Source organism: Acomys minous (genome assembly GCF_964271855.1).
Source record: "Acomys minous genome assembly, chromosome: 2".
Lineage (NCBI taxonomy): Eukaryota > Metazoa > Chordata > Mammalia > Rodentia > Muridae > Acomys > Acomys minous.
In genome coordinates this window covers 58,574,024-58,592,970 of record NC_140484.1, presented here as the reverse complement: position 1 = coordinate 58,592,970, position 18,947 = coordinate 58,574,024, and the positions used below count along the sequence as shown (strand labels likewise).

General features: G+C 38.1%; 1 protein-coding gene across 1 annotated transcript; it reads left to right on the top strand.

Annotated features, from left to right (window-relative positions):
- Positions 1-312: 312 nt before the first annotated feature.
- LOC311586329 (olfactory receptor 13A1-like) lies at positions 313-1,367 on the top strand (the record flags this gene model as incomplete). The annotated part of the gene is made up of 1 exon (XM_084762293.1): positions 313-1,367. The coding sequence occupies exon 1, from the start codon at positions 381-383 to the stop codon at positions 1,365-1,367; it is 987 nt and encodes a 328-aa protein (XP_084618419.1). The 5' UTR covers positions 313-380.
- Positions 1,368-18,947: the final 17,580 nt, after the last annotated feature.

Here is an 18,947-nt window from a genome sequence, read left to right as displayed (position 1 = left end):
GTGTTAAGGAAGGTACAAGAGTGTGTGCCCATCCCAAACTTGCCATCAAATGGATGGAGAGGAGGTACAACTCTGTTTCCAGCACTGTCACATGGGTGGTGATAATGGAGAAGAAAGGAGCAGGCAGGTCATAAGTGAGGGATGCTCTGGTCATTCCACATGGTCAAGAAGATGAGGGAGGAGCAGATGCCCCTCTTGATCCAAACCTAAAGGGTGGGAAATCAAAATTATATAATATATACATGGTTTAAAATGGTGTGATACAGACAATAAAGGAAAATGTGATTCCGTGAAGAAAATACACTCACTCCTTTCCTTTCTGACGACAGAGACATTTGAGATGATCAAGTGTAGAAACCAGACTTTGAAGTGGTAAACTGATGTCTTCTCAGAAGTTGATGTTCACAGCAGAGGACTGGATAGTCTCTAAGATGATGTTGAGTCCCAACCAGACAGCAGTGACAGAGTTTGTTCTGCAAGGTTTCTCAGAGCATCCTAGCTTAAGACTGTTCCTGATAGGCTGCTTCCTGTCCCTCTACACAATGGCTCTAACAGGCAACATTGTGATCATTGCTTTGGTCACCTCCAGCCCTGGGCTCCACAGTCCCATGTACTTTTTCCTGTGTAATCTGGCCACCATGGACATTATCTGCACCTCCTCTGTGCTGCCCAAGGCCCTGATTGGCCTAGTCTCTGAGGAAAACACCATCTCTTTCAAGGGGTGCATGGCCCAGCTCTTCTTTCTTGTCTGGTCTGCATCCTCTGAGCTGCTGTTGCTCACAGTCATGGCCTATGACCGCTATGTGGCCATCTGCTGTCCCCTGCACTACAGCTCTAGGATGAGCCCACAGCTGTGTGGGGCCCTGGCCATGGGTGTGTGGTCCATCTGTGCACTGAATTCTTCTGTCCACACTGGCCTGATGACACGGCTGTCATTCTGTGGTCCCAAGGTCATCACCCACTTCTTCTGTGAGATCCCCCCTCTCCTTTTGCTCTCCTGCAGCCCCACATATGTAAATAGCATTATGACTCTTGTGGCAGATGCCTTTTATGGAGGCATCAACTTCGCGCTCACCTTGCTATCCTATGGCTACATCATCGCCAGCATCCTGCGCATGCGCTCTGCTGAGGGCAAGAGGAAGGCCTTTTCCACCTGCTCATCCCACCTCATCGTGGTCTCTGTGTACTACTCGTCTGTGTTCTGTGCCTATATCAGTCCTGCTTCCAGCTACAGCCCAGAAAGAAGCAAAGTGACTTCGGTGCTCTACTCGGTCCTCAGCCCAACCCTGAACCCCCTCATCTACACACTGAGGAACAAGGATGTCAAGCTGGCCCTGGGCAGGCTCTTGCCCTCTTTATCACGTTAAGCAGAGATTTGCAGGCTGTTCTCCAGGGCTGCGCTGTTCCTCTACATGCTTTCCTCATGGAGCAGGGGTGTGGCTACTGCTGCTTCAGAAAGACTTTCTTGATGCAAGGACTAGACAATTAATTCTGCTATCTATAACCTTGAAAACAACAAAATTCTTAGAGGTGATGTAAAAAAAAACCACAAATGTTTTTGCCTGACTAGTAGAAACCATTTCAAATGGAAAGTTTATCCAAATGGAGATTCTGCATGCCTGGACTGTAAGATTTTCAGTGAGTGACAATGGTGATAGTGACAAAAACAAAGCACTTTTATCTAGTGCTTGCCTGTATACATCAAAGGACCTTGTTTCAGAACTATAGCTAATGAGTATAAACCTCTTAAGGAAACTTGAGGAGACAGAATGGATGCAGAATCTTGAGTGACACAGGTCTTCCATTTCACAGCTTCCTACTGAGCTGTGGAACTGAAAGTTGAAATGAAGAAAGAGTAAATATTCATTTATATTTCAAAGATGAAGTCACGTGTGTGAGTCCAGCTTGCTTATGAAAATGATGATAATTGACACTATAAATAAAATGCTAGGCTACATCTTATTCAAACATATTATTTCCTCCCCCACAACTTCTCCCAGAGTTTTCCTATCTACTACCTACTCAATGAGTTCTTGTGGTTTTCATGTTTAAAAGCCTGTCCCCACCGGGCAATGGTGGCGCCTGCCTTTAATCCCAGCACTCGGGAGGCAGAGGCAGGAGGATCGCTGTGAGTTCGAGGCCAGCCTGGTCTACAGAGTAACTCCAGGACAGCCAAGGCTACACAGAGAAACCCTGTCTCGATAAAACAAAAAAACAAAACAAAATGGGAGGGAGGGAAGAATGGGAGGATACAGGGATGGGATAACCATTGAGATGTAACAAGAATAAATTAATAAAAAAATGAAAAAACAAAAACAAAAAAAAGCCTGTCCCCAAGCTAAATGTTTCTGATTTGGGGTTAGAGACTATGACTCTGCTAGATGTTTTAATAAATTTAGCTAATTATAATCTGAATTGAGTCTGTGGATCTTTTCCAGATTGTCTTGGATTCTGTAAAAGTGGGGCATGCATTGTATCATGTTAATAGTACCTACATGGTATAACAACTTAAATGGTGTCTCTCTACATATCCATCTCAAGGTCTGGCATTAGAAAAAAATCCAACATGAAGAGATTAAACACATCCAAGAAAACACATGGAATAAATGATCCCACACTAACAAATCAAAACAGGGAAAATCATACTAACAAAGTAAGTAGAATAAAAATCACTGCTCAACAGTAACTCTTACAACCAATCAATGGTCTCAATTCCCTTATAAAAAAGACATAGGCTAACAGATCATATTTTAAAATAGGATCCATCCATCTGCTACATAAAGAAACACACTGATGTCAAGGTTAGACATCAGTTCAGATTAAGAGAATGGAAAAAGACATTCCAAAAAATGTACCCAAGAAGCAAACAGAACTTGTCATTTTATTTTATTTATCTATTTATTTATTCACTTCACATCCTGATCATGGGCCCCTCCCTCCTCCTCTTTGGGTCCCACTCTCCCTCTTCCCCTTACCCCTTAACCCACTCCTCAGAAAAGGGGGCAACCTCCCACCAACCCACCTGAGCCATCAAGTTGCATCAGTAATGAGCTCATCTGCATCCCCTGTGGCTGTGGTCTGGTGAGACACCCCTCTCATGGGAGAGTGATCAAAAACTATGGAACAAAGTCCATGTCAGAGACAGCCCCTGATCCCCTTACTAGGGGAGCCACATGAAGACAGAGCTGCCTATCAGCTACATCTATGTAGAAGAGTTAGGTCCAGTCCATGCATGGTCCTTGGTTGGTGAACTAGCCAATTTAATATCTGACAAAATAGGTTCAAACCAAAACTAATCAGAAGATATATTGAATGACACTATGTACCCATCAACAGAAAAATCTATCAAAAGGATATTGCAGATCTAAACACTTATGCACCAAACACAAAGGTATCCAAGTTCATAAAAGAAACACTAATATAACTACAATCACATATTGACCCTCACACACAGATACTGGGTAATTTCAATACCCAACTCCCCAATGGAAAGGTCATCCAGACTAAAATTAAACAGAAATGCTGGAGGTAAGTGATGTTGTAAATCAAATGGGCCTAGCATATATTTACAGAACATTTCCCCCCAAACAAAAATTAATACACCTTCTTCTTCTTGAATGCTCATGGCTCTTTCTCAAAAATTGAGCACATATTCAGATACAAAGCAAGCCTCAGCAGATGCATTGAAAATCACCCTGTATCTTATCTGTCTGCCATGGATTAAAGCTGGATGACAACAACAGCGACTACATAAAGTACACATGGAAACTGAACAATTCAACACTGAATGAAAAGTGGGTCAAGCCTGAAATTAAGATAGACATTAAAACTTTTTAGAATTGAATGAAAATGAAAACTCAATATACCCAAGCTTATAAGACACAATGAAGAAAGTATCAAGAAACAAGTACATAGCACTAATTACCTACATCAAAAAAGAGAGAGAGATCCTATATTAGCAACTTAAAGCACACAAAGAGTAAAAGCTCTAGAACCTGCACTCAAGGTTCACTCAGGTATTTAAGTTTTATCCCTTCTCACATCTCTGATGGGGTTGAAGACCAGATAGTTTAGTCTTTCAATTAAGCTTAGTAGGTTAGGGGTTAAGATGTTTTTAGATCAAGATAGATGTTTTAAGTTAATAGAGATGAGATATGATAGATATTAATCTTCATTTCGAAATTTAGACCCAACAAGATGGGAAAGATGTTTACTTCAGGTTTTCCAAATACAAATCACTATGGATGTAAGATTTATATAATTCCTGATTGTCTTGTGGTTCTTCCTGCTGTGTGAAGTTTATTTTACTCATGTGTAATAACATAAATGTATATATTAAAGAAGAAACATAGTAAAAAAAATTTTGAGTTAAGGAGTAGGTTCAATCATCTAGCTTTTGTTCTGTCCTCCCTCTATGTTCCTAAATCTCCCTTTCTTTCTTTTCAGCTCCCATCTCCTTGCCTACATATGTAAGACAAAGGTAGAGAGAGATGTTCCTGTGCTTCCCCTAATTTTTTCTCTGTATAAGACCAATAATGACTTATGACCACCTCCAGATAAGAATAAGCATTTGTAGATCAAGCAAACAAACAGCAACCTATACAACCCCCTCTTTGAGGGAATGGGGCATCTTTCTCTTAAGGTTTCTTCAGGTTCAATTGGGGCACATAATACCTTGGAGTGGGCCCTCCAAAATTGGAGAGAATGGTTAAGCTCTCTGGTGATTGCATTTGTGATTCAGTTTCTAAATGTTGAGAGATTCTAGGCTTAGTAGGAGATTGAAATGGTGGTCTAAATTGGATCAGAAGTTTTCTACAATGTTGTCCAGGAAGCTTTCCAACTCTGTTGAGTAAAAGCAACAGAATCATCCGGGGCTGGAACTAGGAGGATGCAGGATGTCAGTGTCCATCGTGCTGGGAGGAATGATTCCTGTCAGGTGTGATCCAGCTGGTTAATTTGTTCTGAAAGCATAATTTCTCACAAACATTACACAGTTCTAACATTATAATTGTATGAGGTGTGTGGGATGCACAGAACAATTAAAGCTAGTTTTCTGGTCATTGTATGGGCGGACATAAGGCATTTGCAAATCTTCCTTCATGCCTTACTAATAATGGCCTCTAATAGTAAGTCACAGAGAATCTGTGGTCCACCTGAGGCCTCTCTAAGCCTTTACATTTATATTTCTGCCAGTCTCAGAATTATTCCCATGTAGTGGGATTAGGAATATAAATTATCTGCTCATTCTGTAGTTTGAGTTCTTTACATCTCAGTTGTGGCCCCCTCTCATATCCCCTCCCGATCTCACCCCCTCCCTCATCTATCCCTGATCCCATCCCCTCTCTCATCCCCTTTCCCTCCCTCCCCTGGTCCTTAGATAGAAGAGCTCTCCTCCCCTAACATCTGGCCACACTCTGCCAAGTCAGGATAAGCGAGTCCTCAATAGTTCCTGCTCTGAAATAATTCTGGCAGAGATATTAGGCCAGAAAGCTGAAGATGAGGCTCCAACATTATAAAGTGTATTGGGTGACTGGTCAGGCAGTAAACTGTCTTAAGTCAATTTGTACAATTTGGAAGCTGCTAACCCACACTGCTGATTCACTCAGGAATTTAAGTTTTATTCTTTCTCAAGTCTCTGAGGGGCGTTGAAGACAAGAGAGTATAGTTTAACAACCAAGCTTAGTTGGCTAGAGGACAAGATCATTTTAGATCAAGATAAAGAAGTTAAGCTTTTAGAGTTAAGATAGGATAGATATTGAATCTCATTTGGAAATTTAGACCCAACAAGACAGGAAAGACACTTACTTCAAATGAGACAAATGCAGATGGCTAAGTCACTATGAATGTAACATGTATAGAACTCATTATTCTCATGATTGGCACATAGTTCTCCCTGTTGTATGTAGTTTGTTTTATACATGTGTAACAAAATAAAAGTATTTTTTAAAAATCAACAGTTCTCCTTTATACAAGCAATTAATGGGCTGAGAAAGACGTTAAGGAAACTATATCCTTCGCAATAGCCAAAAATAATATAAATTATCTTGATGTAACCTAATTAAGTACCACCAAGGACACCTGAATGAAGATGATTGCACGGTTTCACATACCCTGAAAGAGGGCCAGCAAGCCTCAGAGGAGCTACTTGAAACTTTCCAGCAACTGGGCTACCACAAATCTGTTTTTAAAAGACGCTATTGTGTTCCAATAAAGTAAATTTTCTGGTGGTATTGCTTGGTGGAGGGTGTCAGCAAGACCCTGTCTAAACACATTAGAATATACTCTCAGGCCCCTTTAGGGACATAATGGGCCTATACATTTGGCGTTGCTAGATGTGTAACAGCTGAACACCTGTAATTAGGACCATGGGAAGGAATTTCTGTACTCTAGTATATTCTTACCCAGGTTGATGTGTCAACTGGAGAGGAGGACAAACAAACAAACAACAAACCTTGCCTGTATATAAAGAACACTTGCGCCTTGAGGTCCAAGGCCTCAATAGAAAGTAGAGAGTACCAATTTCACACACTACTCATAGCCTATAGAGTACACCAAGATATACAAAGATTCAAGGATTTCAATCAACAGGTTAAAAACAAGTTGGTTCCATAGCAGAAATGGTTTTACAGAACTGTTGGTGACTAGATTTGTTATTCCTAGAGGAAGGAGTTCTTCCTGGCACCCTACGTGAAAAAATGCTGCTTTTATTCCAAGTATGGAATTTTACATGAGACATTTCCACAACAAAATAAACCACAAATGTGGTTTAAAAACATCTCAGATGCTTGTGCATATTAGCATGCTGAGGCCTCTCATTTCTGTTTTGCTTGTTTTGTTTTTAAAGTCTTTTTATTTAAGACTTATTCTCCTAATGATCACATTTAACTTAAAAAATCTTAGCACAGCATTGTAGATTGACTGTAAATAAGCAACAATAATATATTTATAATATTCCCCCCAAAAATGAACTCTCTAAACATAGTGACTTTAGTTATTTTATTTATTGAGCAGTTATTTTTTTAATCACCAAGTGATTATATATTAGTCTCTTTTCTCTTAGTCCCATGGCTGATCACCAATTTATCTGCCATAAATGGATTTAATTTTTGCAATCTTTAGCATTATGATCAGCTCTTGAATTTTAAGTTGGTTACTCACATATGTTAAAAACAGAATTGGTTTTGTTAAAATAGAAACTGCATAGGCATGGTACGAACATATACTTCAATATTAATCAAAGATTTGATTAATATGATGTAGAGCAAATGTGAAATGTGATAGGTAAAGAAACTTCATTGTGTGCTAGGCATCTATCTTGATATCTAATAGCTACTTGTCTCTGACTCAAGTTCTTGGAAAATAAGCTCGTAGAAATCCTGATTGCTTGTCCACCACTGCAATATGTACAACTATGGCCATCTACTTCTTATCATAAGAATAACTGGTAAATTTTTACTTTTGTGACCTGCTAATGGAAATATTCAGAGAATATTTTAAGCTCATCTTGACTGCTTAATTTTGGCAGAGGTGCACAGCATTTTGGTTTCTATAACTTGCTTTTGTAGATATTCAAAACCTTCTTGTGTTTTTCACTTTTTGTTTTGTTTTGTTTTATTTTTGTCTTGTTTTGTTTTGTTTTTTGTTTGTTTATCGTTTTTTGTTTTGTTTTGTTTTGTTTTTCATTTTTTTTGAGGTTGGGTTTTTCTGTGTAGACTTACCTGTCCTGAACTTGCTTTGTAGACCATGCTGGCCTTGAACTCACAGTGATCTGCCTACTTCTGCCTCCCAAGTGCTGGGACTAAAGAAGTGTACCACCATACTGTGGTTTTAACTTTTAAAAAGCCCTTCCTTCATACTTATCTGGGCCATGTCTGATTTGGGTTAGAGGCTGTGATCCTACTAGCAGTTTTAGTAAACTTGACTAATGATAGTCTAAATTAAGTCTATGGATCTTTTCCCAGTGATCTTTAATGCCATAACCATAGGACATGCCTTATAACATGTTAACATTACCTACAAAATAAAACATGGTATAGAAAATACCCTAAATTTAAGCAGTATCTGTCTACAAATTTATCTAATATGTAGGGCATTAGAAGAAAAACTTCAACATGAAAAGGTTAAGAAGACACACACACACACACACACACACACACACACACACACCACTATGAATAAATTATTCCAGACTAGAAAATCAAAATAGGGATAGGAAACATCATACAAATAAAATAAGTGGAATAAAAAAACATTGCTCACTGATAACTGTCAGTGTCAACCAATGGTCTTAATTCTCCAATAAAAAAACCAGGCTAACAGATTGAAAATGGGATCTATCTTTCTGCTAGAGCACGAGGCAAATCATATTCAGCTGCTGTGAATCAGCCCCATATCCCCACACCTGGGATTTTTAAAATGCATATTTTATAATATTTCTGTATTCTTTAAAAAAAATCAAATTTCCAGATTTCTCACTACAGAGCCCTGGCCTTTTCTGAGGAGAAACTAAGGAGGAATGAATGAGGTAGAGAAAAGAGACTAGAAACACACCTCAATATCAAGGATAGACATCACTTCAGAAAGCAAATATACCAAAGAAGCAATCAGAGCTAGCCGCCTTAGTATCTGACAAAATAGGCTCAAACCAAGATCAATAAGGAGAAACGTTAAAGGATACTATATGTTCACCAACAGAAAAAAAATCTACCAAGATGATATTACAATTATATGCACCATCTATGCACCAATCACTAGGGCACCCAAGTTCATAAGAGAAACACTACTACAGCTACAATCACATATTGAACACCACTCCGTGTCATGGGATAGTTTCAATAGCCAGTTCTCCAATATACAGATTATCCACATTAAAATTAACCAGAAATGCTGGGGCTAAGTGATGTTATAAATCAAATAGTTATACAACATTTCACTTGAACAAAAATAATGTACCTTCTTCTCAGAAGCTTACACAGCTTTGCCAAAAGTTGACAAAATATTCAGACACAAAAAATTGAAAAGATAAGAGAAAAATCAGGGGACCTAGATCCGATCTGACCACCATGAATTAAAGGTAAATATCATCAAAACCAGCAACAACAGAGAGTGTACAAACTCATGGAAACTGAACAACTCAGTACTGAGTGAGAACTGGATCGAGACAGAAATTACAATAGACATTTAAAACTTTAGATTTTAATTAAAATGAAATTTCAATATACCCAAACTTCAATGGCACACAATGAAGGAACAATCAAGAGGCTAGTACATATCACTAATTTCCTATATCAAATAATATTACCAACTTAATGGCCCACATAGTGTGAAAGCTTTAGAAAAAAGAAGAAATAACACACAAAAAGAGTAGATGGCAATATGACAAAAAAAAGTTTAATGCATAATTTTAGGGGTGGGAGAAATAGATAGGCAGTTAAGAGCACTTTTAAAGCAGAATGCTCTGTTGTATTTATGTCACCTTTTACTCATCAACTCACTGGTCAATACACACTTGGAACAATATGGTTAGGAACTGTCATGCACACGTTTTTATATGGCCATGCATTTTCAATTTCCTTGGATATATATACCTAAGAATGGCTATCTTGGCCATTTATGTTTAACTACGTTGGTTTGTGAAAAGACTTCAATGTTTTAAAAATCCCACCAGCAGTATTTAATTTTTCTCCCATATTCTAATCAAAACTTCTTTTTATCTGAAAATTCTTCATTATACTTTTGTATAGGGTCTCCCCTTCTCTGAAGAGAATAGGAGGGGTAATGGGGGAGGGGTATGTGAGGGCGGGCTGGAAAGAGGGGAGGGAGGGGGCTGCCATCAGGATGTAAAACTAATGGGGGAGAGAAAAAGAGTTGTACCAAGTGGTAGTTTTTGAAAAATAGGGCTATAGTTCAGTGGTAGAATGAGAACTTGCGTAGAAACACCAGCACCAAAATAACTGTGGTTTTGCTTTCCATTTCTCTGATGATGTTAAAGTTTCTTTTCCTATATTCACTGGCAATTTACAATTTCTCTAAAAAAAAAAGTCACTCCATTTTTAATTTAAGTTGTCTTTGTGATACTGAGTTAAATATATTCTTTTTATATAAATTTGGCATAACCTTCAAAAAAAAAAAAGAGTAGATGGCAAGAAATAATCAAACTCAGTAACGAAACCAATAAGAAAGAAACAAACACCAACAATAAAACATACAAAGAATAAATTAAACAGAGACTTGATTCTTTGAGAAAATCAATGATTGATAAACTCTTAGCTAAATTAACTAAAAGGTGGAGAGAGAAGATCTAAACAAATAAAATTAGAGACCAAAAAGGGAATCATCAGAACATACTATAAAAATCTGTACTCCAGCAAATGAAAAAACCTAAAAGAAGTACATACATTTCTTGATGTAGACCACCTACCAAAGCTAAATCAAGATCAGATAATCAATATAAGCAGAACTATAACCCATAAGGAAATAGAAACATTAATCAAGTCTCCAAATTAAAAAAAAAGCCTGGGGCCAGATGTACTGCACATAGAAAAGAATTAACACCAATACTCTTCAAATTCTTCCAACAAATAGACATGGAAGGAACAGTGCTGAATTTTTATAAGTCCACAATTACCTTGATACTTAAACCACACAAAGATCCAACAAAGAAAGTGTATTACACAATCATTTCCCCTATGAACATAGATGCAAAGATTCCCAATTTAAAAAACTTGCAAACAGAATCCAAGAACACAACAAGAAAGTCATTCACAATATGGGAGAGTTATGCCCCCTCCCCTACATCCTGGACCCCTGCTCCCTGAGGCAAGCAGGAGAGCTGGCCCCACCCTTTGACTGGGTTGCATAGAAGAACTGGACCCTAGGGTATGAGAAATTGAGAGCTAGCCCTGACCCTTACCTGCTGCAGACAGATGTGCTGGCCCCACCCATCACCTGGGCAAAATAAAGAACTGGCCCTGATGGCATGGGTGCGGGAGACCTGGTGGGAAGACCAACTCAGCTACCACCCAGACCCAATTCCAGAACTCTGAGCTATCCCACCTCAACATCTATGAACATCTATGAACATCTATGAACTACTGGAGTATGTAAAGGGGAAAACTACAAGTTGCAGGATCTCCATGACACAGGGCAACAACAGGTTATCTGATAGAAGACCCAGTGAAGATTCAATATTGAAAGTGTGGCAGAAACCATAGGCATCAAACCAGACCAATTACTCAATGCAATGAACATTTGCAAGTGAAACTATTTGGCACACTGTGACACACTCCAGCTTCCATCCAAAGATCTTTGTTGTTGTTGTTGTTGTTGTTGTTGTTGTTGTTGTCATGGTCGTCGTCGTCATCATCATCATCATCATCATCATCATTGTTATTGTCTTATTTTTATTTCCTTAGAAGAGAAGGAAGATGGATATGGAAGAACAGAAAGATGAGTTAGATTGGGATGCATGATGTGAAATTCATACCAAAAAAAATCAATTTTAAAAGTTAACACTAAAAATTAAAAATGTCATCTAACTTGCCACAGTAGGCTTTTCCCAAGAGATAGAGCTGCTGTACTGCTACAGAATATGGGTGCAGATACAGCATATATAAATCAATAAAGGTAATCTACCAAAGAAAAAATTGAAAAAAATATTAATTAGATGCAGAAAATACCCTTGGCAAAATTTAAAATGCTTTTATAATAAAAGTCCTTGACAGACTAAGATTACAGGGAACATTCCTAAACATCATCGAGGTGATTTATCAACAAGCTTACGTCCAATATCACACTAAATGAAAAATAATCTCTAAGTATTTCCACTAAATCAGGAACAAGAAATGAATGTCCACTTTCTCCGTACCTGTTCTATAGTACTTAAAGTTTTAGCTAGAGCAATAAGACAACAGAAGGAGATTATGAGGATACAAATAGGAAAGAAAAAAAGCCAAAGTATATTTATTTGCAGATGATGAGTTGCTTAAGTAAAAGACATTATAAAAGTTTACCAGCAAACCCCTACAGCTGATATAAACTTTCAGAAAAGTAGAGGGATACAGAAATAACGCACAAATCAGTAACCCTCCTATATAAAAATGACAAACAGGCTGGGAAAGAAATCAGGGAAATATGATTTAGAGCTTTTGTGATAAAAACCAATATTGTTTTGATGTTTTTTTTAAAAACCAGACACAATCAATAGACTCAAATCAAAGACCCAGACATAAGTCCACACACCTATGGACAACTCAGCATTTATAGCAAATCCAGAAGTGCATATGGGCAACTTGAAGGCTGCACACAGAAGAATGCTAGTAGATCCATCCTTAGCACCCTGAACAAAACTCAACTCCAAATACGTCAAGAACCTCAACATCAGGCCAGATGCTCTTAATCTGACAGAAGAGAAAGTGAGGAATAGCCTTGAATTCATTAGCACAGGGAAAGACTTTCTGAACAGGATACCAATTAACAAATGGAACCTCAGGAAACTTAAAAGCCTCTGTACAGCAAAGGAACAAAATGGCACAGAATTGGAAAATAATTTTACCTGCAATTAGACCTGCAATAGAAGGCTAATATCTCACACATATATAAAGAACACAAAAAATAAACATCAGAACAACCCAATTAAAAAATGGAATACAGAACTAAACTCGGAGATCTCAAAATATGAAACACAGATGGCTGAGAAACATTTAAAGTGTTCGACCTTCTTAGTCATCAAGGAAATGCTAATCAAATTGCTTGATGTTTCATTTTATACCACTCAGAGAGGCAAAGATGAATAAAACAAATGAGAGGCCATGCTGGTGAGGATGTGGAGAACAGGCATCCATGCCTGGTGGTAGTTCAAACTTCTACAGCCAGTAGTGAAATCACTGTGGCAAGTCCACAGGAAGATGATAATCGACATAACTCAAATCCAGGCAATAATTTTGGGGCATAAACCCAAAGGATTAGACATTCTACAACATGGACACTTGCTAATCCATGTTCATTGCTGCTCTAGGTGTGAATCCCAGAAACTGAAAGCACCCTAGATTTCTGTCAATAGGTAAATGGATGAAAATAGGGGTATTCTGAGGGGGACTTCCTCCTCCTGTATATGCTCATAGGGTATCAAGTCTCTTCTTGGTAACCTTCTATCCTTCCTCTGAGTGCCACCAGGTCTCCCCCTCCAGGGGACGTGGTCAAATATGAGGCACCAGAGTACGTGAGAAAGTCATATCCCACTCTCCACTCAACTGTCATAGGGGAGAGGAATAAGGGGGAAATGGGAGGGAGGGAAGAATGGGAGGATACAAGGGATGGGATAACTATTGAGATGTAACAAGAATAAATTAATAAAAAAAAAAAGAAAATAGGGGTATTCATGTCCCCTTGATGGGGAGGCCCGATAGCACTCAGAGGAAGGATAGCAGACTACCAAGAAGAGACTTGATACCCTAGAGTCATATTTAGGGGGAGGAGGTCCTCCTCAGTCACAGTCATACAGAAGGGGAGTAAGGGGAAAATGGGAGGGAGGAAGGAATGAGAGGATGCATGGGATGGGATAACAACTGAAATGTAATATGAATGAATTAATAAAAAATTATAATAAAAATTAAAATATTGGAGAGGAAAAAAGAGAAAATAGGGGTATTGTATACCATGAAATATTTTCAGGTGTTAAAAAACATGAAATCTGCACCTGAAAATTAAATGTCATCCACCTACAAATGCTTTACAATTGTGAACTGGTTGCATGATAAACTCTTGGCAACAGTGGCACAAAACTTTTGGCAGTAACCAACCACTATCTAAGTGGATGTCAGATCTACTCTATACAATGGAACCCTTTCCTGACACTGCTCATATGGCCAAGAACCTGAGACTAAATAAGCCATGAACCAAGAAGAACACCAAACACTGCAGCTATGCTAAAGGTAAGAAGCAACAAAATGACTCCTAAGGACAGTTTTCTACCCTCACAGAGCAGTGTCTCACCCAGCCATCATCAGAGAAGCTGCCTCCTTCAGTACATGGGAACAAATACAGAAACCCACAACTGAGCAATGTGCAAATAGTGATAGACATTGGAATTCTCTGGGAAAATTAATTCTCAGCAACAGAGTATCACTAGGTATTTATACCCACTTACTGGTAGGCCCCATGACCATCAGTAGGTGGAGGAAAAGCTCAATAGTATGTTAGTAGACTTTATCTCTCATATTGCTTTGTTTGGATATTTATTCTCTTACAGGCTACTTAATTGCACATTATGTTCTTTTTGCTGTTTGTTTGTTATCTAAAGAAGAGAGGAAGAAAGAAAATGGAATTTAATGGATAAGGAATATCTATGAAGAGTTTGGGGAAGAGAAACCACAATCAGAATATATTATATGAAAAAATATTTTTCAATTAAATTTGCACTTAAATAAATTTATGTAGATTTTCTTTATACAGGCTTGATGACTGTAAAACTTTGAATATGTTTTATCTTTAAATTTTGTTGAGATTATAATTTGATTTGAATTTTTATGCTGCCCTCTTCTCCCTTGAAGCACTATCATACAACCCTCCCTTATTCTCCTCTAAATTCATGGCTGCTTTTTATTTACTAATTATCATTGAATTCACATAAGTATATGTATATTTATTTATATTCCTAAATATAACTTGTTCTTTTTTATAATAGTACCTTTATATATAGTCTCAGGGCTGAATGAATATTTTATGTGCTCAAAAATGTAGCAAACAACAAAAGCGCTGAAGAAACATTAATTCATCACAATATACTGAAAGGCTTGAATGTAGGAAGAGAAAGTAGAAGCACACACATACAGCATTGATAGAATAAACACATTGCATGTTTTTAAAATTAACATGAAGTCCTATCAGTAGAATACAGAGGAAAGGCCTTCCACACAGGGTATGAAAACACCAAAGACATTCTAAGACATGAATATAGAGGGTGGGTGGAAGGAGGTGTAGAGGAGGAACTACCCATTGTGTGTGACTTCCCTGACCACTGTCCCACACACCAGTCTACAGGGAGCTTGTAACATGAGGCCGTGAATCCCCTTTAATTGATCCTAAGAGCTTTCTCCTTGGGTTTCTGTCCCAGGAGGCACCAGGACAAGAACCTGCCCCTGATCTCAGAAATCGCAGGTATTTCTGAAGGTCAGTGACCTCTACACAAAGGAAGACAGAGCTTCAGAGGGACACTAAAGACTTGGTGGTTGCAGGAAAGGAGAGTCTGTGGACAGCACAGTATGAACTTTTGTGAAATCCATCTGTGGCCTGAACTCACTGTAACAGGGAAAGGTGAGTGAAAAAAAATTTCCACTGCTTACATGTAGTCATGACTCTTCTGACTAGTGATGGAGCTCCAAAGCAAAGTCCACTATAAAAGTGACATTTGTAATCAGATGTCAGTGTAGATAGATGGACATTAATTCATGTTTTCAATAAGTCTTGAGTTTGATGAATAGTGCCATGTCAAAGGACAGAAGATGATAGTAAGATTTAGCCTCACACTCCACTGTATAAACAGCCGAATGTCAAGTTTCTAATCACAATCAGTGAGTTTAATATTGTCTGATTTTTTTTTGCTTTATGTTCATAAGCAGACTTACTCATTCCTCACCCACAGTATTCACATGAATTTTGAAATGAAACTTACAGATTTAGATGAATTAGATAGATAGATAGATAGACAGACAGACAGACAGACAGACAGACAGACAGACAGGGGTTGAACGCTATTTTGTCATGCCATAGCATCCAAAGAGGGTGGTGAAAATGTGATTGAAGATAATCTCTTACCCTATAGTTCAGAGTCCACTGTTGAGGTACAGAAAATAACCTTCACCATCTATATGGTTAAAACAACATCCCAGCCCTGATGGCGTTAGCCTTTTCCTGTCTGCTGCAGATTAGGTAGGGCTGGCCTGACTGAGACTCACCTAAAGAAACAATTACAGCTGCTTAAATGAAGAATCAAGAAAAATGGCCAAATAAAGAGGAAAGGAGTGTGTTAATAGGGCTATAGGTGTAGTTGTTTCCTCTTCTTTTGCTGCCAGACCATGGATTCTGCAGACACTCCATGACCATGATGAGGATCTTTGGCATCTTTGATCGTGGTTGAGGCTCCACTTCTGAAGGTTTTCAAGTCAGCTTTGCTGAGATCCGACTTACTTGTAGTCGTGAGGGGCTGTTTTAAATTTCTTTTCCAGACTTCACACTTAGCTATTCAATTCTCCCATGTTCACGTAGGAAGAAATGTATGTACCAGCAATCAAAACTAAATTCACAGAATATCTGAATGGTTATTTGATTTGGTGGTGTTTAATTTCTTAAGTTCTTTATATATTTTGGATATTAGACCTTTGTCAGATGTAGGGTTGGTGAAGATTTTTTCCCAGTCTGTAGGCTGTCGCTTTGTTCTCTTGACAGTGTCTCCTGCCTTACAGAAGCTTCTAAGCTTCATGAGGTCCAATTTATTAATTGTTGACGTTAAGGCCTGGGCTGTTGGTGTTCTGTTCAGGAAGTTGTCTCCTGTGCCTATGTGTTCCAGGCTCTTCCCGACTTTTTCTTCTGACTGACTTAGTGTCTCTAGTTTTATGTTGAGGTCTTTGATCCACTTGGATTTGACTTTTGTGTAAGGTAACAAATATGGGTCCAGTTGCATTTGACCACGTCCCCTGGAGGAGGAGACCTGGTGGCACTTAGAGGAAGGATAGCAGGCTACCAAGAAGAGACTTGATACCCTATGAGCATATACAGGGGGAGGAGGTCCCCCTCAGTCACAGTCATAGGGGAGGGGAGTAAGGGGAAAATAGGAGGGAGGGAGGAATTGTAGGATACAAGGGACAGGATAACCATTGAGATATAACAATAATAAATTAATAATATAAAATTTTAAAAAAAAAGATCTGAATGGAATTATGGACAAAGGGCTCAAGTGTATGCAGCTCATCTGACTGCTTAATGGTACTTATGGATGAGCAGTTGGAAGATATATTCATTTTTCCCTCTGTATAGCAGTATCACATCAGAGTAAGACAATATTGTTTGCTAGATCCTTAGGAATGACAGGCATCAAAATACTGCTTGCTTATCACAGTGTGTATGGAAAGAATACTTACTGACTTGTGGTTTTCCCAAAGTGTCATTCTACTCTCGTTCATGAATTCAAAATATCCCAGAAAATGTGCATTGGTTCATTGGTGATAAGACTATATGGCATGCAAGCAAAATGGCAGTCATTGACCACCAAAGTGAGTTCGTATAAACCTCTCCTCTCTGTAGTTTTCTTCTATGATAGCACAAATACTGAGGCATCTCCATGGTACTGTCCAGGGGATGCCTCATTTGATCCTGACAAGAAGCAGCAACTGCCACATTTTTTTCATCATTCTTATTTAATAATCTCCTTCCCATCTTTTAAAAATTATATTTCATCTCCCCTTCTGCCTCCACATGTTGCCTTACCAGATGCTATTCTCTATGAGTATTTCAAAGGAAGCACGCATTTCTAAAGCTTAAATGGTAGTATCCACGCGTGAGAGGAAGCACGTGATGTTTGTCTTTCTGTGTCTGGGTTTACTTTACCCAGGATGATTGCTTCCAGTTCCACACATTTTCCTAAAAACTCTATAATATTATTTTTCTTAATAGATGAGTAATGTTCCATTTTGTAAATAACACAAGTTCACTACCTATTCTTAATATGATGGACATTCATATTGTTTCCATTTCTGACTATTGTTTATAGAGTACCAATTAAAATGCAAGAACAAGTGTGTGTGTGTGTGTGTGTGTGTGTGTGTGTGTGTGTGTGTGTGTGTGTGTATTCCTTTGGGTTTGTGCCTAAGAGTGGTATGTTGAAGCATGTACTGTATCTATTTCCAGCTTTTTGATGACCCTTCATACTGATTTCTATGGTAGTTGTACCAGTCTGGACTCCTACTAGCAGTCAATAATTATTCTGTTTCCCCACATCTTTGCCAGCATTTCCTATAATGTTTTTATTGGCCATTCTGACATGAGTAAAAATTATTCTCAGAGTTTTAAATTGCATTTATTTGATGACTTAGCATTTGAAATTTGAAAGTTGAACATTTAAGAAGTTTTTTCATCTATTCGTGTTTCAACTTTTGAAACTTCTCTGTTTAGTTTCGCTTCCTAGGTGAGTTGAGTTGTTTGTTTTCTTATTTAAAGTTGTAAATTATTTGTTTACACTATATATTGACCCTTTGTGAGATGTCTAAATGGTAAAGGTTTTAGGCCATTTTGTAGGATATCTCTTAACTCAGTGATAGTGTTCTTTGCTGTACTGAAGCACTGCATTTGCAAGTAGGCCTATCTGTCAATTACTGATCTCAATGCCTATACTACCATGGATCTGTCCAGAAGTCCTTTTCAGTGACAATGAGTTCAAGCATATTCCCTACTTTCTCTTCTGTCATTTTTCAGGATGTTGAATCTTAGGTTGAAGACTTGATCCACTTGGAGCTGACTTTTCTAAAGATGAGCAATAAAGGTCTAGTATAATTCTTCTGTGTGTAATCATCCAGTTTGATCATGACAATTAGCTTAAAAAGTGTTATGCTTTTCTATAGTGTATATATTTTACTCCTTTGTAATAAATCACATGTCTATAGGTATGTGGACATAAGCTGGGTCCCCAGATCATGCAACTTATTATATATCTCTGTCATTTCTTTTTAGGGGTATCAGTTAGAAATCTGTTAGATGTTTCCAATGTAATTAGAATCCATAGATGTGCTATTGGTAATAGAAATCCATCCTGACAGCAAAAGTTTTTTATAGGTTTCAATTGTGTTTTTAATCTTTCCTTCTAGTTCAGGCTAGAGTTAATCATAATAAACACTCCCTGGGGAAGGGAGTTAATATCACTCATATATTGTATGTTATAAAAAAAAATTCAGTTGTAT